Source organism: Microcebus murinus, chromosome 1, assembly GCF_040939455.1.
Source record: "Microcebus murinus isolate Inina chromosome 1, M.murinus_Inina_mat1.0, whole genome shotgun sequence".
Classification (NCBI taxonomy): Eukaryota; Metazoa; Chordata; class Mammalia; order Primates; family Cheirogaleidae; genus Microcebus; species Microcebus murinus.
In genome coordinates this window covers 161,517,496-161,542,579 of record NC_134104.1, presented here as the reverse complement: position 1 = coordinate 161,542,579, position 25,084 = coordinate 161,517,496, and the positions used below count along the sequence as shown (strand labels likewise).

At 34.1% G+C, this 25,084-nt stretch overlaps 1 protein-coding gene across 4 annotated transcripts in view; it reads left to right on the top strand.

Annotated features, from left to right (window-relative positions):
* The window catches only part of TASOR (transcription activation suppressor), a 53,748-nt gene that overhangs the window by 8,223 nt on the left and 20,441 nt on the right, over nucleotides 1–25,084 (top strand). For all 4 annotated transcript variants that reach the window (XM_012765614.3, XM_012765612.3, XM_076008741.1 and 1 more), the window contains exons 2-13: nucleotides 1,012–1,157; nucleotides 2,563–2,655; nucleotides 3,290–3,362; nucleotides 4,130–4,221; nucleotides 5,032–5,193; nucleotides 7,152–7,276; nucleotides 10,363–10,394; nucleotides 11,450–11,555; nucleotides 12,348–12,451; nucleotides 12,534–12,637; nucleotides 23,580–23,652; nucleotides 23,740–23,811. In XM_012765614.3, the coding sequence (XP_012621068.1) occupies nucleotides 1,012–1,157; nucleotides 2,563–2,655; nucleotides 3,290–3,362; nucleotides 4,130–4,221; nucleotides 5,032–5,193; nucleotides 7,152–7,276; nucleotides 10,363–10,394; nucleotides 11,450–11,555; nucleotides 12,348–12,451; nucleotides 12,534–12,637; nucleotides 23,580–23,652; nucleotides 23,740–23,811 (1,182 nt within the window). The remainder of the gene's footprint in view (nucleotides 1–1,011; nucleotides 1,158–2,562; nucleotides 2,656–3,289; nucleotides 3,363–4,129; nucleotides 4,222–5,031; nucleotides 5,194–7,151; nucleotides 7,277–10,362; nucleotides 10,395–11,449; nucleotides 11,556–12,347; nucleotides 12,452–12,533; nucleotides 12,638–23,579; nucleotides 23,653–23,739; nucleotides 23,812–25,084) is intronic.

Sequence of the window (25,084 nt, the reverse complement as noted above, 5' to 3'; positions counted from 1 at the left end):
GGAGTTCGAAACCAACCTGAGCAAGAGCAAGACCCCCATCTCTACTAAAAATAGAAATTAATTGGCCAACTAAAAATATATAGAAAAAATTAGCCAGGCATGGTGTTGCATGCCTGTAGTCCCAGCTACTCAGGAGGCTGAGGCAGGAGGATCGCTTGAGCCCAGGAGTTTGAGGTTGCTGTAAGCGAGGCTGATGCCACGGCACTCTAGCCCCGACAACAGAGTGAGATTCTGTCTCAAAAAAAAAAAAAAAATTAAGTGGTATGTAGAGTGGTTGAGAATGTGAGCTGCTTCCATGTATTGCCTCATATGTGGCATATAGGATACCTGGCGTTCTCCATTGATAGGTGAGGGAATAGAGCTACTTTTTGGTTAAGTAATTTATTGACCCAACATCTTCCACAAACCCAATAAATGCTAGGTCTGGTGTTTGTGCCCAGGTTTGACTCCAAAGCCCTGCATCTTTCCATGTTACTAAGTTGTCATAGTTTTTTACTTTTTATTGATTATACAAGAAGACATTTGGGTATAGCATATTCTATTACTTCCAACTTTAGTACTAAAAACATGATCTTTTTTTATGGATACTTAAGTGTCTTAAATGTTCTTATTCTTTCGTTTATGATGTAAGCATTTAGTTTGTGGAAATGCACAGTCCTAGACATAATACTTAGTTTAACATAGGAGTTCAGACAAGCCCAAGTTCTTAGGAGAGTCTGTAAGCAATTTAGGTTGCCTAATGTAGCATCCCTAATGTTTACAAAATTGCAGCCTCCTCCTCTGCCTGTGTAATTCCAGATCCTCATTGCTGAAGGAACTGGTAAATGTAGACAGCTGGTTTTAATTTTTTGTCAGAGAATTAATAAGTATCTATTTTGCATGTCACAAAATAGGATATCCTTGATGCCTTTTTTCACTTTATTTAAAGTTAGGTTAACAAACCCACAAAAATATAAGAAGCTACATTTAAGATGGAATAATCTTGAAATTAAAAAATGTTTTTTATTTTAGCACTTTTCCAGCCATTAACTCCAGGCTCTCGAGAATTTGAAGATGTTTTAAATATTCTCCATTCATCTTACCTTGAACCAACCTCAGTATCAAATTTTAACTACAAACGTGCTTGCTTGATACATAATGAGCTTTTGGAAAAGGAGGTATGTTTTCAATTTTACTTACTGTAAGATTGTTTTAAGAACCAGTTAACAGCCTTAGGGGGAAATCTTTTTCTTTAGAAATACAAAAGTTTTTAGGAAAACCAAATGATGAAGGGGAAAAAAAGTTTTAAATGACATCTTTTTTCCCCCAAAACATTGTTACTATGGCACTATGTTTATCTGCTATGTTAAATTCTTATTAAAGTGCAATTATGTAAAAAACTTCTTTTTCTGAAAATGCGAAACACAGGGATAGCTCACTATGAATAGTTTAATTGTAAATTCATAATAAGGCCTTTTGGTCTTGTAGTACTGTACATGTTAATTAAATGCTGAAATTGGAAGATAATTAGTGGGGTTAAATGTGTATTTCTTTAGGATATGCTTAATTTTTAAACAGTTATTGCTTGGTGGCTAGATTGTGTTAATATAATTAGTAAAGATTCTTATTTAAAAAGTGTGAATAAAGGGGGCAAGACAGTTGAGAATGTTAGTGAACTTAAGTTTCATGTACAAATTAGAATATTGTTTGAATTTTCATTTAGGAAAAGATAATACAAATGAGATGTTTAGAAATATTTGATGTGTATTGCTTTCTGTTGGACATGAAATACTATTAATTTCATATTTTTACAAGTTGGTTAACTGAGTGCTACCAAAATTTTTTAACTTCGAAAGGATTCCTAAGGGCATTAATGTTACTGGCTCCCAGGAAAAATTAAAAGTTTGATAGTTTGATGTGGTTTCAGGTATGATAGGGATTATTTGTTAATTTTATATGAAAATTTAGTCTGAAGATTGATTAATTATAATATTAATGAGCAGTAATGGCTTGAATACTGAATATAAAATGTTAGATATTTCATATTTTGAATGTATATCTATTTGTATCTAAATGTGACAGCCAGCAGTTTAGAGTACTTACAGTTTAGAGTACTTGTGTTACTTGTTTATCCTCTAAATATGTATGGAGTATATCTTACGTGCTTGGCATACAGAATATAGTTAAAAAGAAATGAAACATTTTTCTTTTTCCTAATTGAGTTTATTATCTAGAAGCTGGTCATTCAACAGATTTATTAAACCACCTACTAGATGCAGTATACCATATTAAGTAAAATGGGAGATGCAGAGACAACTAAAACATGAACTTATAATCTTTGGGAGAGTTGAAGTGTGGTAACATTTTAATAGAAATTTGTGTTCTAGTGTTCATCAATTTTAACACTAACTGCTTGTGTGCCTGTATTGTATGGGTAAAGAGCCAGTTAAAATGAGGGAAAAATTGAAGGACAGAAAGTACAGGGAGAGAAAAGATAGTTTCTACATTGGTAGGTTTGGGATTTCTTGAAAAAGATAATCACATGCTAAGCTAAGGAGTTGTTATAGATTTCATTTTATCTAGTTTACAGAAAAGCGAAGAGAACTGAAGTCTGATGGTCGTTTAGATAAGGAACTTTCAGAATCCTATGCATTTCTGATGGTTGATCGATATCAGGTAAGTTAACCTGTTTTATAAAAAACAATTTGAGGATATTCCATTGTAAGTTCCTGATTTTATAATTCAGTAATATAGTTGATAATTGTAAACATTTTTGTTGATATATAAATAGAAGAAATGATTCAGCAGGGCAAAGCATTTTATTGTTTTATAATTTTTTTTCAAATGTACTCATTTTTTTCTCTGACCAATCCTATTTTCTTCTCTTAGAACATGCTTGATAATTAATACTTTTCCTTTTATTAAAAAACTATCTTTTATATTGTTGATTACATGTACTTGGAATCATTTTTCCCCCTTTTAATTGAAGATGTTTAGGTAGAGTTATATTCTCTTTAAATATTATGCTGTTTCTAATTCTCCCCAAAAGAGAATGGTTCTACATGTCAGTGGCAGGAATTCAGAGTATCTGTCACACCTAGCATAAAGAAAAATGCATTCTGGATATGGTTATTTTGAGAATAAGTTGGTTTCATATCAATATTTAGTTATAAACTGGAATATATATGAAATTTCTATAATGTAGAATATATTATAGTTTATAAGCCTTCATTTAAAACAAGTTTGCAAATTGTCTTTCCATGTTTTTGATGTTATCATTGCAAGATGAAACAATGTTTTGTATATTTAGGTTCAAAGCATATGTGAAAAAGGATTACACGTGGGCCAGTCCAAAATAACAATTCTTGGCAGTCCTTCCATGGGTAATCTTTTTTCTTTTATATTAATATTTACCTACTATTAAGTTGCCATTTAAAAACATATTATCTCGTGTAATTTTGCTGTATCCTTATAATTAAATTCATGTGTGCTTGATCATATTCCCAGAAAAGGAGACTACTTTCAGGTTCTTAAATATCAGTTTTTTCTTTTGTTTCTGATTTTGCGTACTTCAAATTGATCAAAGATCACCTTTTTATAAGGTAGCCTATTCTAGTCTTAGTGATTTTGAGAAATGTAATTAGTTTCATGTTTTTTCTGATTTTATTTTTGCTTTGGTTAAAAATCAGCTTTCCTGGCCAGTTGCAGTCTCTCATGCCTGTAATCCTAGCACTCTGAGAGGCCAAGGTGGGAGGATCACTTGAGCCTCAGGAGTTTGAGACCAGCATGAGCAAGAGCGAGAGACCCCATCTTTATTAAAAATAGAAAAAAAAATAGCCAGTCAACTAAAAATAGAAACAAAAAATTAGCCGGGTGTGATGGCTCACACCTGTAGTCCCAGCCACTCAGGAGGTTGAGGCAAGAGGATCGCTTAAGTCCAGGAATTTGAGGTTGCTGTGAGCTAGGCTGACGCCAGGGCACTCATTCTAGCCTGGGCAACAAAGCTAGTATCTGTCTCAAAGAAAAAAAAAATCAGTTGTCTTTACATTTCTTTAAAAAGGTGTCTTTTATCTGTAGGTTAAATATTTCGATTTTTTTCTATTCGTGTCCTACTTATTCAAATTAAAACCCTTTAATTTTTTTAATTTAGGTATCTATCTTTCTAAGTATGCTGATTTATTACAAGCTAATCCTTTGGAAGCAGGAACAATGGGTGATGTTGTTATTTTTAAGATAATGAAGGTAATTTAAACTTTTATATTTCACATATCAAAGACAAAGTTTGATTTTAATTTTAGATGATACCAAGTCTTTATCTGTGCTTGCTCATGTTTGGTATATAAAGATACTTTTAAGAGTGGTTTATTTCCCAAGTTTGATTTAAGCTAACTGTATTTAAGAGTTTGTTTTTTCCCCCAAAGAATAGAGAGGGTAATATGTTGGTAATGTGATTTTTGTTAGTGAAGAGTATGGAGTAGAATTTCTATTTACTTGTTATTAAACAAATTCAAATGACTTTTTAAAAATAGTTTTTCTGGCCGGGCGCGGTGGCTCACGCCTGTAATCCTAGCTCTTGGGAGGCCGAGGCGGGCAGATTGCTCAAGGTCAGGAGTTCAAAACCAGCCTGAGCAAGAGCGAGACCCCGTCTCTACTATAAATAGAAAGAAATTAATTGGCCAACTGATATATATATAAAAAATTAGCCGGGCATGGTAGCGCATGCCTGTAGTCCCAGCTACTCGGGAGGCTGAGGCAGAAGGATCGCTCGAGCCCAGGAGTTTGAGGTTGCTGTGAGCTAGGCTGACGCCACAGCACTCACTCTAGCCTGGACAACAAAGCGAGACTCTGTCTCAAAAAAAAAAAAAAAAAAAGTTTTTCTTACTGCTTCAATGTTGGTAAAAAGTGTTGGGTGCTAACTTTATTACCAGATATTAAAGGGAAAAAAATGATTGGTATAGGTAATCTATATTCAGAAAAGTATTCTATAATATTAATGTCATATAGTCAATATTTAGGTTTAGATAGACACTTAAAAGGTTTTCTTTATTTTAGGGTAAAATAAAGAGTATATATGACCCCATGGGTGTAAAAAGTTTGGAATCCATGTCAAATAAAAGTGCTTTGGACCCCACGCCAAAGCATGAATGTCATGTGTCGAAGAATGTCAATAGAATTACATCACTTTTGGCTTATAGAGCCTATGAACTTACTCAGGTACGTGCCTAGATCCATTTTAATGTTATGACCTCATATCTATTTGTTATCAAATCCTTTAAAATATCCCCCTTTCACCTCCCTCTGCCACTACACCAGTCTAGACTCTGGTTTCTATTTACCACTTCCAGACTCCATGTCTATCACTGTTGTTTGTTCTGTGTTTCTGAGACGGCTCAGAAACACACAGTAACTCCTCAAGCCCACAGAGTAATAGTCAGACTCCTTAGCTCTTCCCGCCTGTAGACTGTAACTTCCAGCCTGATTATTGTATGATCACTGCTCTCAACACACCTCCTTCCTACCCAATAAAGTACTACTCATCTTTCAAGGTAAAGTTGAAGCTCCTTGAAATATCTTAATTCATTAACATTTTGTATTATTGATTTGATATTTTCTATTTTTATTAACATTTTTTAAGATGTAAACTTTTAATTTTTTAAAGCTTTATTCAGGTATAATTGATATATAGTAAATTACACATATTTATAAGCATAATATTTAAATTTTAGTGTTATTTTTTATATGAAGTTTGAATATAAAATAATGTTACTCTTTTTAATAAATAAAAATGCAGATCCAAATGGATTGTATATGAAAAGTAGTGATGTTAATCTCTGTGGAAATGTTCTTTCTTTAATTTTTATTTTATGTCAAATAAAATCGATTCTTGCTCCTTTCTTCTTGAAGAGTCAGTGGGGAAGGCCTGTTGTGGATTTTTAGCAAAAGTTGTATTCGCCAAAGTCGTCTGGAACTGACTGATTTGCTCACTTTCTGGACAGTAGTAGTACTGGTAGATGTGAGGTCTATTGGTTTATCCAGAAAGACTTATAAACTGGCTTTATGTTTCAAAAAAATTCCTAGGCATTTTTAGGGCAGCAGCAACATTATTGAAATCAGTGGAATGGACTTTGAAGGGTAATCTGCTTTATTTAGAAACTTAGGTACTCTTTTTATTTTATTTTTATTTTTAAAATAAAATAAAAAGAGGACTTTTTATTCCCAGGGGAATGGACTTTGAAGGGTAATCTGCTTTATTTAGAAACTTAGGTACTCTTTTTATTTTATTTTTATTTTTATTTTTTTGAGTTAGAGTCTCACTCTTTTACCTAGGCCAGAGCATAGTGGTATCATCATTGCTCACTGCAACCTCAAACTCTGGGGCTTGAGCAGTCCTCCTACCTCAGCCTCTCAAATAACTGGGACAGCAGGTGCATGCTACCATTGCCTGGCTAGTTCTTATATTTTTTGTAGAGATTGGGTCTTGTTGTGTTGCCCAGACTGGTCTCACACTCCTGGCCTCAAGCAATCCTGCCTGAGCCTTGCAAAGTGCTGGGATTTTAGGTGTGAGCCACTGTGCCCTCACTCTCTTAAAATGAAAATCACTAGTCTGCAAGTCACAAAACCCTAGCATAATGAATGAGGTGAAGAGGAAAACGGGGAAAGGCTGATGAATAATAGGAAGAAGATCAGTTGCCTTTGTCACCTATGTTTGTATTCTTTTCCTTTGCTGCTTTGTTTGTAGTTGGAGCTGGATGTGTTATTCATTTGAAATAAGCACAATGGTAGTTAGGTTTAGGTGAGATTGTGTTCTTACTATTTTACTTTTTGTATTAGTTGGCTATCCTGGGCTGACCTAGGCGCTTAAGCTCCATTTGTAATATTTTTATCAGGAAATCTGTTGGACGTTGCCAGTGGTCAACTCTTCAGAAGTAAACTTTTGGAATACCTAGTAGAACACTGGGATCTGCTACACATAGAAGCAGAATGTTTTATATCACAAAATGAATAGAAAGTGCAAATTATTTTAGTTAAATTGACAAGTGGAGTTTAAAGATGTTTTTGTCACAGGTGCTTAAATGACTTTATATTTCTCAGAAATCAGGCAGATAAATAAGGTTCTACTCTGTACTTCTTGCCTTCTTAAAGAAGTTAATTTTGCATTTTCTTATTTTTAGTATTATTTTTATGAGTATGGCTTTGATGAGTTAAGGCGAAGACCAAGACACGTTTGTCCGTATGCAGTTGTGTCTTTTATTTACAAAGATGATATACAAACTCTGAAGTTTGTAACTTCCTCGAGGTAAGACTCTTAAGAGTTTCAGACATCAACCAGAGTGATAGTGTATTACAGTCCTGTGCTGCTGAGTTAGGATGAACACTTTGTTTCCTTCCCATTTTTGTAAACTTCTCTTGAAATGAATTGGCTACTTAAAATGTTTATGATGATTTTTAAAAGGTCAATGTGAAGAACAGTTTACTATGTGGAAATATAAACTAAAATTTACTTAAACATCATCTAGTTAACCTCTTTTTCCTGGTATTGAAGGTTTATGTAGTTGACTAAATGGCAGTTTTTTAAAGTGAAATTTTGTGTATTATTAGGACATTAAATTTGAAATGTCCAATTTCAAATCAAAAGTTTATTATATCTCAAGCAGTATAAATAATCAAAGTATGCACCTAAACTATCGACACTAATTTGCCATCTTACTGGTAGCTTGCTTAAGCCAGCAGTGAAGAAGGCTGAAGAGCGAATGGCAATGAAATCATGAAAGACATTTTCCACAGCTTGTTGAGAATTGAATATTTTTCCTTGCAAGAAGTAGTCCAAAGCCTGGAAGAAGTGGTAGTCAGTTGGTGCAAGGTCTGGTGAACACAGTGAATGACAGAGAGTTTACAAGTCCAGCTTCTATAGTTTGAGCAGCGTTGTTTTTTGCAATATGTGGTCTTGTGAGAGGATTGGTCTGTCTCTATTAACCAATCTTGGCTGCTTAATCACAAGCATCCTCATCATTTCATCCAATTGTTTGCAGTAGACATCCGCTGTAATCAGTTGACCAGGTTTCATGAAACTATAGTGGATAATACCAGTGCCAGACCACCAAACAGACACCATTAGCTTGTTTTAAAGAATATTTGGTTTTGGACTGTGTTTTGGCACTTCATCTTTATCCAACCATTGTGTAAAACACTTGTGGTTGTCAAAAAGAATCCATTTTTCATCACACGTAACATGCTGTAAAAATTGTTCACCTTTATGTTGTTTTAACATGTATATTGTTTTAACATGCTGTAAAAATTGTTCACCTTTATGTTGTGACAGCAAAGAAAGGCAAGCTTCGAGATGATTTCTCTTCTGCTGCTTGATGCTCATTTAATTCATGCGGCACCCATCTATGCAGCGTCTTTACCTTGCCCATTTGTTTCAAATGGTCCAATATTATTGGAATAGTAATTTCAAACCTTGCTGCCGATTCATATATAGGTTGAGATGAATTTGCTTCCACTACAGCTTGGAGCTCATTATTATCCACCTTAGTCTCAGGTCACCCACGTGGCTTATTTTTAAGATTAAAATCACCAGAATGGACCTTCTCAAACCATTGATGTACTGTGCATTCATTAGCCACATCCTTCCCAAACACTTTGTTTATATTTCGAGCTGTCTGCTCCGCATTGGTTATACAATGGAACTCATTTGAAAATAATACAAAGTTTTGACTTTATTCATGGTTTCACAAAAATCGCTCTAAAAAAACAATTTGAAAGATACTCACAAGCCAAAATGTGCATTTGAAAGAATGAGGATGTGCCTTCACAATAAAAAAAACCAAGAAGTGTCAAAGTGAAATGTCAGAGATACCAACTGTCTGTCAAACCTAGTACTTAAGGAAGTTGGACATTCCATACTTAACCTAATAGCTCTCCTGGAAATGGAGAGCTTCTATAAAGGATGCCTCTGCCCCATCTCAGACCATTTAAATGAGATATTTAGTGGGCATCCTAGGCATTGGTAGTTTTTTAAAGCTTCCAGATGATTGAGTTTTAGCTAGTGTTCAGTACCCTGATGATTTCTTACAAGTGCCAATGTAAAATGACCAAATACAAAGCAATCCCTTGTGATTCCAGAAAATGTTTTAGTCAAATGGAGTAAATAAATTTATAGGGATGTATGTGAAATGGTCAAATGTCTACTAATATTTGAGTACCTGTACATATTTAAAGTCATCTATGATATGTATTAATTTAGAAATACTATTATAAAAAGCCACATAACACGAAATATTTATATACATTTTTAAGGTTGACCTCTCTATCAGTTTCCGAAATCAAATTGTCTTCTATTTAAGTTGTTTGAGATATCACACTTTTTTTTCTTTTTTATATTTTGCATGAAAGGAGAGATGATGTACTTTTTTGATGTCAGTGAATAGCCTGGAAACCATCTACAGCCATGTGTACCAAATTCACATAATATTAAGCCACATTATTTTCATATTTTTGTGGCTCTAAATTTATGATCCCCATGATGTATGTACATTTACTATCATGTTTTTCATAAGTGATCTTTAAAAGACATCTAGCACTTGTAATTATGCGGTCATATCCCCAGGAATAATGACTGTTAATTTTCTATGCCGCTTCTTTGGTTCCATCTGTTGACGTCCATATCATTTCAGATGAGGATTATTGAACATCCATCCTTGTACCTTGAATATACCATGATTGCCTTGTTTCATGGCTTCTACATTTGCTTTTCTCTCTCTTTCCCCAATTATCAGCATAATTTATTCCTGTACTTCCTGAAAGGTGATCTTATCACTGAGGCTCCCCTGATTTTTCTTTTTAACCCCTGTCTTTCTCTGTAGCACTTAAAACCAGGGTTACCTCTTAAACTATATACTTACTTTTTGATTATTCTGTCTTCTTCATTAGATTATAAATTCCATGAAGGCAGGGACTATGTTCTGTTTATCCCTGTAATCCTAGAATTGTACCTGATAAATAATAGGAGCTTAGTAAATATTTATTGAATGATAAATGAATATATTTAAATATATATTGAGGTATCTTCTATTCTTAGCACCAAAATAAAGTAATTGATAGAGACTTTAATGAACACTATTTCCTCTTGATTGATATTTTTGGAAGAAACAGCTCCCTTAAATTTGGACAAAGTAAGTACTTCAATTTTTCTCTAAGTGGACTTGGATTTATGAGACTTTATAATGAGTAATTCATTTGTTCTTTCTACTTTTAGGAAGGATTTAATTCTCTTGTGTAGTATGCCATTAAAAATAGCACTTACCAAGATCTTAAATGTTAATTTCCATGTTGTTACCAATTAGTAATGTTTTTCTTTTCCTTTTAAAAATTTATTTGTAGATCTAACAGCTTTAATGCAGATAGAAACATAGGTAAGATTCTTATATTTCTTTAGTTTTATACATTGAAAGAATAAGTACATATAGTAAAGGATTAATAAGTGTTTTATTTTTATAATGAATGAAAATCTGCAAAGTATGAAAAAGAATGAGGCCGTGTTATAATGTAGCATCAACATTTGATTTCCGAGCATTAAGATCTCCTTTAAGAAGCTGCTGCTAAGACCAAAGGGTTTTAGCACTTTAATTGGAAAAGGTATTAATAAAACATAAAACAAGTTTTATAACATAGCCTTTTAAAAATATTACATTCATCAGAGGTGTATAGTATTTAAAAGAGAATTAGAGGCCAGGTGCAGTGGCACATGCCTGTAATCCTAGCACTCAGGGAGGCCAAGGTGGGAGGATCATTTGAGCTCAGGAGTTTAAAACCAGCCTGAGCAAGAGCGAGACCCCGTCTCTACTAAAAATAGAAAGAAAGTAATTGGCCAACTGAAAATACATACAGAAAAAATTAGCCGGGCACGGTGGCACATGCCTATAGTCCCAGCTATTTGGGAGGCTGAGGCAGAAGGATTGCTTGAGCCCAGGAGTTTGAGGTTGCTGTGAGCTATGCTGAGGCCACGGCACTCTAGCCCAGGCAACAGAGTGAGACTCTGTCTCAAAAAAAAATTTTTTTTAATTAAAAAAAATATATTCACATTAATTATCTTTAAGATTCTCCATAATGAGAAGACAATGAATAGAAGATATGAGACATTGTAGACATTCATATAGCCAACTAGATCTCTGGGAGTTAGGGGGGAATAAAAGAGCAGTAATTATATTCTCTTTGTTCCTCAGTTTTCTGATAATGATGTTTAGACAGATAAATTTGTTACTCTTTGCAGCTAGAATGATTTTGTAGGGGAAAAGATATCTGAAACCAAAATCTTAGTATTTCATCTTCTATAAATGGAAATGTCAGTTTTGTTTGCTTTCTACTTAAACCTTGTTGCTAGATATTTTCCCTCTCATTTCCAGTAAATGTATATTTACTTCTGTAGGCTGCTGAGAGACTTAGCTGTGTTGTTATTCTTTTTATTTAGATAAATATAACTATACCTTGTGGAAAGGACAGCTTTTAAATAAAGGAAAGCTTCTGTGTTACATTTCTCTGAGGTCAGCCACTCGTGCATTTTTGCCTATCAAGCTGTAAGTATGTTAAAAGAGCAATTTGTGCTTGTTAATTCTGTCAGTTTTTTTAGCTTTTTACCCCTTTATTTCTTTTTCATATTTAAATTTGATATTGGTTCATAAGAACTTAAATATAAATTTTGATTTGTTTTTAAAAGGTTGATTTGATAACTTTAGAATTGGCGTTATGAATTAATTTGCAGTGTGAACACTATACTACTTTGTCTTAATTTGAGGATAGGTTAGTTATATACATTTATGCTATAAAATTTTTTCATAGTGATTTTAAATCTGAAAAATAATTTTTGAAAGTTTTGTCCTAATTAGATATATTTTTCATTCAGCAATTCAAATATGGTAAACTTAAAAATTACCAGTTCTTTGTTGGAAAGAGTTTTGATGTGGTAAGTTAACACATGCAGGCTGTTTTCAGTCCTATACAACGTGTGTTGGGATTGAAAGGTCTAAAATGACGCTTTGCTACCAACACAGTAAATATAGGCCTTTGTAAATATTTGAGGATGAACAGTTTATTCTTGAATTGTCTTTAATAAAATGACAGCCTTTTAACTTCTGGGTTAAGATGGAAGGTTGGTAATATTGCCAGGCTATCTACCTATTATACATCTGGACTTCCCATGTCAAATCCTCTTTAGAATAAGGTGAGATATTAATACACATATGCCCTTCTGTTTTCCATCAAGCACTCTTTTTGTGTGGATGATAACTAGAGTTATCTAGTTAACTAGAGATGATTGCTAGAGTTAAAAATACAGGTAAGGCAAATATAATTTTTCAATTTTCTTTCAGTCCTGAGAAATTAGATGTTGAAATAGTCATGAGTATTGATCATCTGAAACAGAAAATCCCTCCAGCACTGTTTTATAAGGAAACATACTTGGGTCCAAATGAAGGTAAAGTAATTTAATTTTACTAAAATATATAAGAAGCAAAAGCAGACTTCATTTAGATATTTACTATATTTTTTTTTGTCAGTTTTGAAGAATGGAATGTATTGCAGCCTTTATGAAGTTGTAGAAAAGGCAAGAATTGGAAATAACATGGAGAATTTACTGCAAAAACTAGAAAAAGAAAAACTTGTGAGTGAAAGGTTTTAAAGTGTTCCTCATTCTTCCTTATACATGTGCATATTAATATGTGATCATATTTCAATTCATTTTATTTTTGCCTCTGAACGAAACAGAAGGTATAACTTTTAGTTTAACAGTGTTTACTATGGCCTCTGGTACTTTTTTTTTGTTATCAGACCTTCAACAGACCAGTCGTCCCCATAAGTATCTTTATTGCACTTTCTGATTATGAGTGTGGTAGTCACCAAATATTTTTTGAGTATCATTTTCTTATGCAGGGTATATAGTTTAGTAAAGAATGAAAAGACTCTTGGCCAGGCATGGTGGCTTACTCCTGTAATGCTAGCACTCTGGGAGGCTGAGGCGGGAGAATCATTTGAGCTCAGGAGTTCGAGGTCATCCTGAGCAAGAATGAGACCCTGTCTCTAATGAAGAAAAAAAAAAAAAAAAAAAACAGAAAGAAATTAGCTGGACAACTAAAAATATGTATATAAAAAATTAGCCGGGCATGGTGGCGCATGCCTGTAGTCCCAGCTACTTGGGAGGCTGAGGCAGGAGGACTGCTTGAGCCCAGGAGTTTGAGGTTGCTGTGAGCTAGGCTGACGCCATGGCACTCACTCTAGCCTGGGCAACAGAGTGAGACTCTGTCTCAAAAAAAAAAAAAAAAAAAAAAGACTCTTGTTTTCCTGTATTATACAGACTGATGAATAGAGCTCTTCAGATAGATGTGGTTTGTTCCAGTAGAGACAGTGGCATATTTGAAGATCCAAAAAGAACAAGGAACTTGGTGAGGTTGAAGAGATAAAAGAACACTAGAGTAGTTGTGGGACAGTAGTAGGGATCTATGTCTTACAGTTTCATTCAGGCAGTGTTCAAATGTTTGGGAGTTTGGATTTGATTCTAAGAGCAGTAGGTTTTGAAGGATTTTAAAGGAAGTGGGATGGGGCTTTGAATGTATATGCAACAGAAGGTCTGTGTTTGAAAGTTTACCATGGTTACTCAATAGAGAATACATTGAAGGGAGGAGATAAGATAGGAAATTATTACATTAGTGGATGTTCGTGGATTGGATAAGAAAGGTAAGAATAATGATGTAAGAAGAGACTGATTAAGGAATATTAACAGGGTGGTATCCAGTTTAATAGATATTGAGTGTATCTAGTTTGGGTAGAGGGATTGGGTCAGAGATCAGATTGTGATGGGTTGAGGAGTGAATGGAAAATGAATATGTAATATCAGTATGCATGGTTTAGCTGAAGGATGGGAGGAGGTTGCAGAAGCTGTTCCAGGGTTACTTTTCTTTAAGCATGAGATAGATGAGATCATGTTTAAATGTTTGTGGGAATTCCAGTAGAGAGGGAAAGAACTTTTTGGCACCAGTGTTTTTCAGCAAATACAAGTTTTTCAGCAGTTGACTTTGTACTTCTCACTTTGTTGAGCCTCAATTTCCAGGTAGTCAAATGGAGATTTAATCAGTAGTTTTCAAAACTTGTGATTTCATTTTTAATGGTTACATAGAATTTCATTGTTTGTGCATATATGTGCTTAATCAGTCTCTTATTTGTAAATTGGACAGTTAGATTATGTACAGAACCTATAAGCAGAGTTATAAAACATGTAAGAATTTTTTATTTATAGGCTAGAATCCTTTGGGCAAGGTGTTTTGGAACTGTCTCTCTCACTATATATGAACATAATTTTTTATGACATTTTTATGACATTTTTTATGACATTTACATTTCTTGTGTTCTTCTGAAAGCCTTGACTATAATACAAGTATTCCTCATGATCAAAATATGTTTACTTTCTAAGTTCAGAAAGTGAACGTTTAGATAGTAGATTTGGATATGAAGAGATCCTGAGTTATTCAAACTGTTTGGTTGTTCTTGTGTTTCAGAGAGTATTTAGAGTTTGGACAATAAAGGGTTTATCGGAAAATCACAATTATCTGTTCAGTTCCTAAATAGAATAGCAACGATAGTGGCATTTTATTTTTACCTGACCAAGTATTATATTATGTTCATGAGGGACTGGGTCTTCCTATAATCAAGAAGTAAAGTAAAATCCTAGATCTTAAAGGGCATTGGCATCCAGAAGGATATACTACCTAAATCTAATGTACCTAATTATTTTGTGTGGCTACCTCTTTTCCAGCAAACCTCACTGGGAATTATCCTAATGATAGCTACTTTCTTCCAAGTTCTCATGATAGTGGGAGGTGCACTGGGGAACCTTGGGTTTTTAATAATTTTATCCGGAATATGCACACAAGGTGTTCTGGATCAGAAACAGATTGTGTTACTACTTCACAGTAAGTAATAAATGTATTGGCCCTAATTTACCCTAATCCTTACTCCCTACGGCAGTGTAACAAGAGTCAGGTTACTTGTCCTATGAGTAGCTGCATACTCCATAGGTAAAAGATAAAGACAAATGGTTTCTCTTTGCTTATACAGGGGAAGGAGGCAGCTGTTTCCTTTCCTTCCTGAAAGATGTCTCCTTGAAATGTAATGAATATTAATTCCAACCCTTTCGTATATAAATAAAATCTCTCTAGGAGCCAGTTAGCTCTCTTGGACCAAGAAACGTCTCCAAATTCCTGAGAACTCATTCCACTTTGAAATATAAATACCTAGGGAGATAGCTTTTTAGTCGTCTTAGCATCTCAGGACTTAACCTAAGAACTTATCTTTTACCTCTTGGCCTTCTTGCTCTACCCACTTGATGCTCTCAGGGTTATAAGAGAAGTTTTATTGTCCTTGTGGATCAGAGCAATTAACTAGAGAAATGGTTACAGATCTAATTCTTAAGTTATGTGAAGAGTAAAATATTTTGGGGGGGGGGATGAAAGCAAACGTTCTCTTTATTTCATACATTTCTGCATATTTAGAGGCTCAAGCTTTTTGCAGGAGCACTGAGAAATCCAGGGAAGTTTTATTTTCCTACAGGGAGATCATAAACTAAGTAAACGTATATTGATCTCATCTTTTTGCTTGTGGGAGGTTAATTCTTAAAGCTAACTTTAATATAAAAAAGCAGGAGAGAGAGAGACATATCCCTAAGTCTAAATATTGTCTCTACTGTGAACATTCTTCTATATATCTCCTGATGTACATGCATAAGATTTTCTCTAAATATATCTCTAGAAGTAGAATTTTTTTTTTTTGAGACGGGTTCTCACTCTGTTGCTTGGGCTAGAGTGCCATGGTGTCAGCCTAGCACAGCCTAGCAGCAACCTCAAACTCCTGGGCTCAAGCGATACTCCTACCTCAGCCTCCCAAATAGCTGGGACTACAGGCATGCGCCACCATGCCTGGCTAACTTTTTCTATACACATTTGGTTGTTCCTCTAATTTCTTTCTATTTTTAGTAGAGACGGGTCTTGCTCTTTCTCAGGCTGGTCTTGAACTCCTGACCTCAAGCAATCCTCCCGCCTCGGCCTCCCAGAGTGCTAGGATTACAGGCGTGAGCCACTGCGCCCGGCCTAGATGTAGAATTATTGAATCAATATATTCACATGACTGGCTTTACAAGAATATTGCCCTGTTGTTTTAAGTAGTTGCACCAATTTATACCCCGCAATAGCAATGAGTTCCTATTTATTCACATATTCACAAGTAATTGGTATTGTCAGACATAGGCAAAAATTGGCCACATCTGCTAGGTGTAAAATAGTATTGTGATTTTAGCTTGTATTTTCCTGAAATGTAAATTAAAAGTAAATTTATTTCTTGTAATGTTAGTGCTTGTTCATGTCTTTTGCCTATTTTTCCTTGGAGCATTGTGTTTTCTTACTATTAATAATTTGAGGGATTATATATATATATTCTGGATATTAATAGTTATGTGTGTTACGCATCTTTTTTATAATTTTTTGCTTCCCTTTTTACTTTATTCACTGTTTCTTGAAGAATACGTTTTCTTAACTTTAATTGTTGAATTTATCTGCTTGAATGGCATATACTGTTTGTGTCTTCTTTAGGAAATCTTTCCTTACCCCTAGGTTATGTAGATAATGGCCTAAATTTTCTTCTGAATATATTAATGATTTTGCCTTTGACACTCAAGTCTTTTTTATATGCAGTAAGTCCTTAAATAACATTGTTTCATTCAATGTCATATAACATTGATGAGAAAAAAAAATCAATTCCTAGCCAAGGCTATTCCTCATGTGGTGTTTGTTTGTTCTCCCCATGTATGTTAAAATTGGTTTCATTATACATTGTTTTGCTTAATCTGCAGTTTCCAGGAACCTATAGACAATGTTAAGTGAGGACTTATTAAATATAGTTTTGTTTTTTTGTTTTTGTGTGGTGTAATGTAGGGATCCGCCCTAATTTTTTTCCTGCAACATGTATAACAAATTGATTCCTTATTCAGAGTCATTTACTGAATAGTCCTTTCTTGACAATATCAATAAATAATATCAATATCAATAAACCTTGATATCAAGTAAGGCAAATTGCTGTTCTTTTTCTTGCATTTTTAGGAGTGTTTTGCTATTTGGGATTTAGCTTTTTTTAAAAAAAATTTTTTAAATCAGTTTGTCAGGTACCCTTCTCCTTCCTCCCCCAAGGAAAACCCCTATTAGGATTTTTTTTTTTAAGTGGAATGGCATTAAGTCAATCTACAGATCAAATCTGGGAGAATTAACCTATAATATTGTCTTATCCATGAACAAGATTATTTCTTTAGGGTATTTTTTTAATAGAGTTTTAGAGTTTTCTGGATACAAGTCTTGCTCATTTTTTGGTAGATTCATCTCCAGGAGTCTTGTATTTTCTGATGCTGTTGTAAATGATATTTTCCATTTCAGTACATTTTCTATATGTTGGATATATAGAAATGTAATTGATGTTTATATATTGATTTTATGTGAGATCAGTTGGAGATTTGAATAGTGCCCCCCCATTTTTATTTTATTTTATTTTATTTTTTTTACATTTTTGGGGGTTTCTGTGTAGAATTCATTATCTGGGAGGAACATTGATTTTGTTTGTTCCCTCTAGTCTTTACAGTAGTCCCCATTATCCTTGGTTTTGCTGTCTATAGTTTGTGTTACCTGTGGTCAACCTTGGTCTGAAAATGCTAAGTGGAAAATTCTAGAAATAATCCATAAGTTTTAAATTAGATTTTAGTAGTAGCCTCATGTTACATACAATGCCTACTTCATTCACTTCACTTCTTCTCATCACTTAGGCATTTTATCATGTGACATTATCACAAGCATGAATATAGTACAATATGATAGTTTGAAAGAGAGAGAAACCACATTTATATAACTTATTACAGTATATTATAGTTCTATATCTTACAGTATATTATAGTTCTATTTATTATTGTTAATCTCTTACTGTGCCTAATTTATAAGTTAAACTTTATTATAGGTATGTGTATATAGGACAAAAAAACCATAGCATATATAGGGTTTGGTACTATCTGCAGTTTGAGGCATCCACTGGGAGTACTGGAATGTATCCTCTGCACATAAGGGGGGATATAAGTTAAGTATATAAGTACCTGTATACTATTTCTTTTTCTGTTAAGATCTCTAGTACAATGTTGAGTAAAAGTGATGATTGTAGGCATTCTTGTCTTACTGATTTTAAAAAGGACACTTCTAACATTTCGCCATTAAGTAGGAAATCTGCAGTAGTTTTTTCATAGATACTTTTATGAGTTTTAATTTTTTTTTGTTTTTGGGGAAAGACTTTATCAAGATTATCACATGGTATATTAGTTAGTCAGGATTCTTAACAGAACCAGTGGGGGGAGTAGGGGTAAAAAGATATTTATTATAAGGAATTGGCTCACACAGTTTATGGAGGCTGAGGCCCTAAGATCTGCAGCCAGCAATCTGGAGACCCAGGAGAGCCAATGGTATAGTTTTTGTTTGAAGGCAGGAGACTCATGTTTCAGTTCAAGTGTGAAGGCAGGCAGGAGAAAGTCCCTGTTTTTAGGAGTAGAGTCTGCCATTTGTTGTAGGCAGGCCTTCAATTGATTGGATGAAGCCTACCTGCATTAGGGAGGATGGTCTGCTTTACTCAGTCTGTGAATTTAAATGTTAAATTCATCTAAAAATACCCCCACAGAAACCCCCAGAATAATGTTTGACCAAATATCTGGGCACCCCTTGGCCAAGTCAAGTTGACAGATAAAATTAACCATCACAAATGATATTTATCCTATACATTTAATAAAGTGAGTTGTATTTATAGTTTTTCAGTATTAAACTATCCCTGCATTGCTGTAGAACACCCCCTCCCCTTAAGCAAATTATTGAATTGGGCCTGTGAATGTTTTGTTTAGGAATTTTGTATCTGATGATAAGTGAGATCAGCCTGCAATTTTGCTTTCTCATATTATCTCTGTCTAGTATTTGTATGAAGGTTATACTAGCTTCTCAGTATGAGGTAGGTAGTGCTTCGTCTTTTCGCCAGAGATGGATATATAAATGATTATAATAACCTATTTGCATGTTGAGTAGGATTTAACTGCAAAACTGTTTTCTTTTGTAGATAGATGATTTTAAAGTATTGATTCCATTTTTTTAATAGTTAAAAAACATTTCGGGTTTTCTGTTTTATTCTTGGGTCACTTTCTGTATGTTATGCTTTTATTTATTTGTCTTTCAGGAATTTATTCTAAGCGTTCAGAATTTTGGGGATAGAATTATTTATACAGTCTCTTTTTAGTATCTACTGTTAGTACTTTTACATGTTATTTTCATTATGCTTTACTTTATTCGTCACTTTCATCAGAAGTTTGTCTATTTTATTAGTCTTAAAAAACAAATTTAAAAAAAAAACACCAAATTTTATTTTTGGCACTTTCTGTTGTATTTTTGTTTTACTATTTTATTTCTGCTGTTAGTTTTAACTTATACTTTTTTGAGATATATTTTGTTACTTCTAACTTAAGTCAGAAAAATGGCCAATGAATGCTCACTTCCAAGTACTGTTTTACTACTTAGTACAGTTCCAAGTACTGTTTTAGCACTGCACTACTTTGTGCAGTGGCGTCATGATAGCTCACTACAACCCCAAACTTCTGAGCTCAAGCAATCCTCTTGCCTCAGCCACCTGAGTAGGTGGGACTACAGGTGTGCGTACCACGCCCAGCTGATTTCTTCTATTTTAAGTAGAGATGGATCTCACTCTTGATCAGGCTGGTCTCGAACACCTGACCTCAAGTGACCTCCTGCCTTGGCCTCCTAGAATGCTGGGATTACAGGCATGAGCCACCACACCTTGCCCATTTTAGCCATTTAAAAGTGTACAATTCAATCGTTTTTCTTAGTAGATTCACACTGTTGTGCAACCATCACCACTGATTCCAAAACATTTTCATTACCCCAAAAAGAAACCATCCCCTTAAGCATTCATTCTGCATTCCTTCCTCCTCCCAGTCCCTGATAACCACTAATCAACTTCTGTCTCTCTGGATTTGTCTATTCTGGATATTTTATATAACTGGAATCATGTAATATGTGGCCTTTTGTGTCTGGCTTTCTTTTCACTGAGCATGATACTTTCAAGGTTCATCCATGTTGTAGCATGTGTCCCAACTTCATTCCTTTTTATGACTCAGTATTATTTTATTGTTTCAATAATACCACATTTTGTTCATTTATCAGTTGTTTTCACTTTTTGACCATTATAAATAATGCTGCTGTGAACATTTGTTTATAAGTTTTTATGCAAACATGTTTTCACATCTGCCAATTATTTTATTCCTTTAAACATTTCTTTTTTTTATGTATACCAATCTTTATTTCAAGTAACACATACTATCCACCTGGCTGGCATTTAAAATGAGAGAAATGTAGTTGCACATAAGTTGTACTAAATGATTTACTTTTAGGTAATATTAAAATTTTATAAAGTTTGTATTATAATTTAAATTGTATATGTATATGTGTATAGTAACAATTACGGAAATAATACATGAGGAAAACCATTGGCAAAATATATTAAATACATGTAACAATATATGTATTGTCTAAAGTTATATTCTTATAAGATTGGGGGAGTATTTTTATGACAAAAAAGAGAAAGTTAAGAAATTAAGCATTCAATTTAAGACATTATAAAGGAATAAATTATGGTATAAAATAATTAGTTAAAAGGACTAAATGTGAATGGAAAAAGGTGAAAGTAATAACTAATCCTTTAATAAGCTCTCAATATAGACCAACCTCTGGGAAATATAACCAAATGGAAAGTAAAATTTAGAAATCATATGTATTAATAGATTTAAAATATTTTAAAAATTACAGTAGAATATTCTATAAGGAATTTTAAATCTCGATTAAATTGGTATTTGAGGGGAAAAATTACAAGATGTAAACAAAGAAGCAATAATTGAGGAAGAAATTGAAAATTATTAAAAAATTACACTCCTACCTACATCCTAAACATTATAGGATTTCATTACTTTTTTCCCAGTTGTTTTTTTTAAAAAAGCAAAATAAGAATGGTTTTGTTTATCTAAACATTTCATAAGTATTTTATACTTTGCATCTGACAATTCCAGTTTGAAGCCTTTGGGTGTTTGAATCTGTTTTTTCTGCTGAATCTCACTACATCTTATTTTCTTCCAAACTTATTGATTTAAAAGGTTGTGAGCTCATTGTATGCTTTTTAATATATTTTTATACCATATTTCCTGTAATGATCTCTGAAAAGTCAATAGAATAATATAACAAAAATCCATAGGTTGGATTAATATTTTCTGAAGGGGAACAAAAGAGATATAATAGAGGCAGCAAGAGCACAGAGTTCCCAGGTTCTTTTCCTTTTTTCCTGAAGAATATGTTTCTTTGGGCTGAAGCCATACACATAACTGTCAGAGTCTACTTCAGTGATATTTCTGGGTGTAGATTGCCTGTACTCCAGGGGTTTCTGGAAACATTCAGGCTCCTTTAAAGTACAAGAGTCTTTAGGCTACTAAGTAGTGGGATTTATAAAACCTAGTATTTGGAGTGGGTGATAGATTAAAGGCATCTAATTGGTTTTCCTCAGTGAACACAAAGCATGAAAATCTTATTTGTGCTTCCCAACTTTTTGTTTTAACAAGCAGGAGTTGGGCAAAATATTAAAAGGGATATGATATATAAAATATTTTGGATAAAAAGTATTTGTATCTGAAACAAAAATTTTGCAGATATATTGTCCACTTGCAGACTACAAAGAGACATGCTGTGGCTATAAGTGGTAGCCATAAGGCCCACTTAAGTGTCATGCAGGGCCAATATTATGCATCACCTATCAGTATGATGTAACCCAGCCTGCAGATCAACCTTGGCCCAGGGATTTCCAGGAGACAGGGCCACCTCAGCACAGATGTAACTTTTAGAAACCATAAAACAAAGCTTACCTTTACAAGAACAGCTTAAACTCATATTAGGAAATAAGCACCCAGACTGAATACAGGCATAAGACAAAAGGAAGGTTCCCCAGACTTGAGAGTGGTCTTCAGATGGAGACCCTCCTGGTCAGTTGGTCATCTGACCTCCTGACTGTACCTCGCCCATGCCACCAGCCTGCTTCTGCTATCTGTCTCGTAAGAGCACTGCCAGAGTAAATTGCTTGAGCATCCGATTATATCAGACTCACTTTTGGCACAGATTAAAAGGAAGAAGTTGTCCCTGGGGGCTGGTCAACTAGGACCACCTGAAACCTCCAAACATACCACCATTTTACTTCTGAGTGTTCCAACATTTTTATTAAATGTGAATTAGTACAGAGTTACTTTTTGCCCTTTAAATTATTAGTTTTTACACAGACTTCGTTTACTGGAATTGTTTTAGGAATTGAGGTAGGACAAGTTTTCTTTCAGAGTTCAGTTATTTTGTGTTCAGTTGCTGTGCACAGTTTCTCAGTTACTCAAAAACATTGTGAACTATTGCAATAGCCCCTGAAATAAAGTTTGTTGCATTATATTGCTTTTTTCCAACTCCTGCACAGTGCTGTCAAGTCTCTGTTGTTGTTTTAAGGAAACAGTCCAGCTCAAAAGGGTACAGGACATTCTGACTAACCTGGCATTCTTGTCTTTTACAATCTTCCCTATGATCTTTCTTTCTAGACTTGTCCTATACGTTTATCCTAGTCTGTCCTCACTCCTTTGCCAGGCATAAGTACTGTGATGCTTGTAAACTATCATATCATAACCTGCCTGTTCATGATGTTGCCTCTACTGAAAAGTCCTTCCCACAATCTTAGGCTCTTGTCTGTATACCTATTCTTCAAAATCCACCTTCGATACACTTTCAGTGAACCTTTGTTGACCATCTTTAACTACCATAAACAAACTATCTTTTTTGCATTCCTGTTGCTTTGTAAATCTCTTAGGGAACTTTTTTGTCTTTTGTAATTATTGGAATTTCTTGTGTTACTCTGTACCCAGTTTATCAACTTTTCGTGATCAAGGACCTTGTGTTGCTTGTCTTTGAAGTTATCTCTGGCAGGACAAATTGCCTTACATATGAAAAATGTTCATTAAATATATGTGGAATTAGATTATGGTAACATATTTCATTTGAGATTAGCCTGAACTCTTCAAAGCATGTTTTATATCCAGCAATCCAGCACATTGCTTTGGTAATTTAATAACATGTCTTTGAATTGATGAGGAAAATATTTGAAGTCTTTAGTTTGGTCCTTGTATTTTAGTGTCAGGGAAAAATTAAGTTGGTTTCACAGTTAATTAGAGGAATTCTTTCAGTAACATTTTTTCATTAAAGTTAGGGAAACTAAGGAATTTTCATTTGATTAGAATCCCATTAATCAGTAATGAATTGGAGTTTTTAACTAATTCAGTAGCAATATTTTTCCTAAAAAGATGATTAATAACTTTTTTTTCTTTACAATTAGTAGAAAGTGCTGTGTGTCTGCCTTATCGTAAGTAATAGTAAAGCAGATACAACTTCTTCCTTCCCCCCAAAATGCAGGTTCTTGTTAAACCTTTGGGAGACCGAGGATTCCTTTTTCTTCTCTCTCCTTATCAGATGGTTTCTCCATATGGTAGGTGGTCTCTGTTTAATTTTTATAATTGTTTTTTAACTTTTTAGTTAAAACACATTGCTAATGAATTTGGCTTCTGTTTTTTAGAACATCAGACTGCCAAGTCTCGGGTCCTGCATGCTTTGTTTCTATTTCAAGAACCTAGATGCATAGTTACTTGTAAGTTCTTTGAATATCTAAATCTAGTTACTTATAGATACTATATTTATTGAAATTTTCCAGATAACTCACTAAACATTTTGGCTTTCTTACGTCATGTTTTGGGAAATACTGGGGGTATTAAGAGGTATTAGCAATATAAAACACAAGTTATATGACTTGATTTTTTTTTTTTTAACTATGAAAAATTATTTGGGTCTCACCAGTGCTTTCACTAATAAAGTTTGATTATAATTATTACCGTAGTATAGCTTAGTTTATGAGGGTTTTATATGATTTTTTTTAGCTTAGTTATTTTTACATTCAAATTTTAGTGATCACCAAGTTAAATGTTAGGCCATTCAAAATTAATAAGAATTTTTGGCACTAATGTAAGAGAAAATTTGTTATTCATTTTTTCTAAGAATGAACTTTTATATTAAGGTAAAGTTCCTACAAATGGGTTTCACCGTTGGATTAAGGATGAGTTTCTTTTTTTTTTTTTTTTTTTTTTTTTTTTTGAGACAGAGTCTCGCTTTGTTGCCCAGGCTAGAGTGAGTGCCGTGGCGTCAGCCTAGCTCACAGCAACCTCAAACTCCGGGGCTCAGCAATCCTACTGCCTCAGCCTCCCGAGTAGCTGGGACTACAGGCATGCGCCACCATGCCCGGCTAATTTTTATATATATATCAGTTGGCCAATTAATTTCTTTCTATTTATAGTAGAGACGGGGTCTCGCTCTTGCTCAGGCTGGTTTTGAACTCCTGACCTTGAGCAATCCGCCCGCCTCGGCCTCCCAAGAGCTAGGATTACAGGCGTGAGCCACAGCGCCCGGCCGAAGGATGAGTTTCTTAATTGTGGCTACTCAGTATCTGTGTGTTTGTTCATGTGAAGTTAAAGTTCCTACTTTAAAAGAGGAAGGAGTGACATTACTGTTATTTGTAGGACTGTTTTGCTTGGAGCCTCAGATCTTGCCCTCCCTCTTTATATCTCCTTACATTTTTCTTGCCATCATTTAAATTGCCTAGCAGCAATAGAAAATGATGATCTTCAATTGAGTGGGTATTTTTTCCTTTAAAAATATGTTCTGTTCTTTGATTTGTTTTAGTTTCTTATTGGCCCATTTTAGGCTCCTGGATTTGCAAGCATGCTATTCATATATTTGCAATGTTACATATATGTATTAGGGTACATACTCATTTGGTTCAACATTAATGTATAAATGTTGTTACACTTCTTTGGCAATACTTAGATCTATATTTGGTTAGTTTCTTGGATTGCTAACATGGTTTGCTT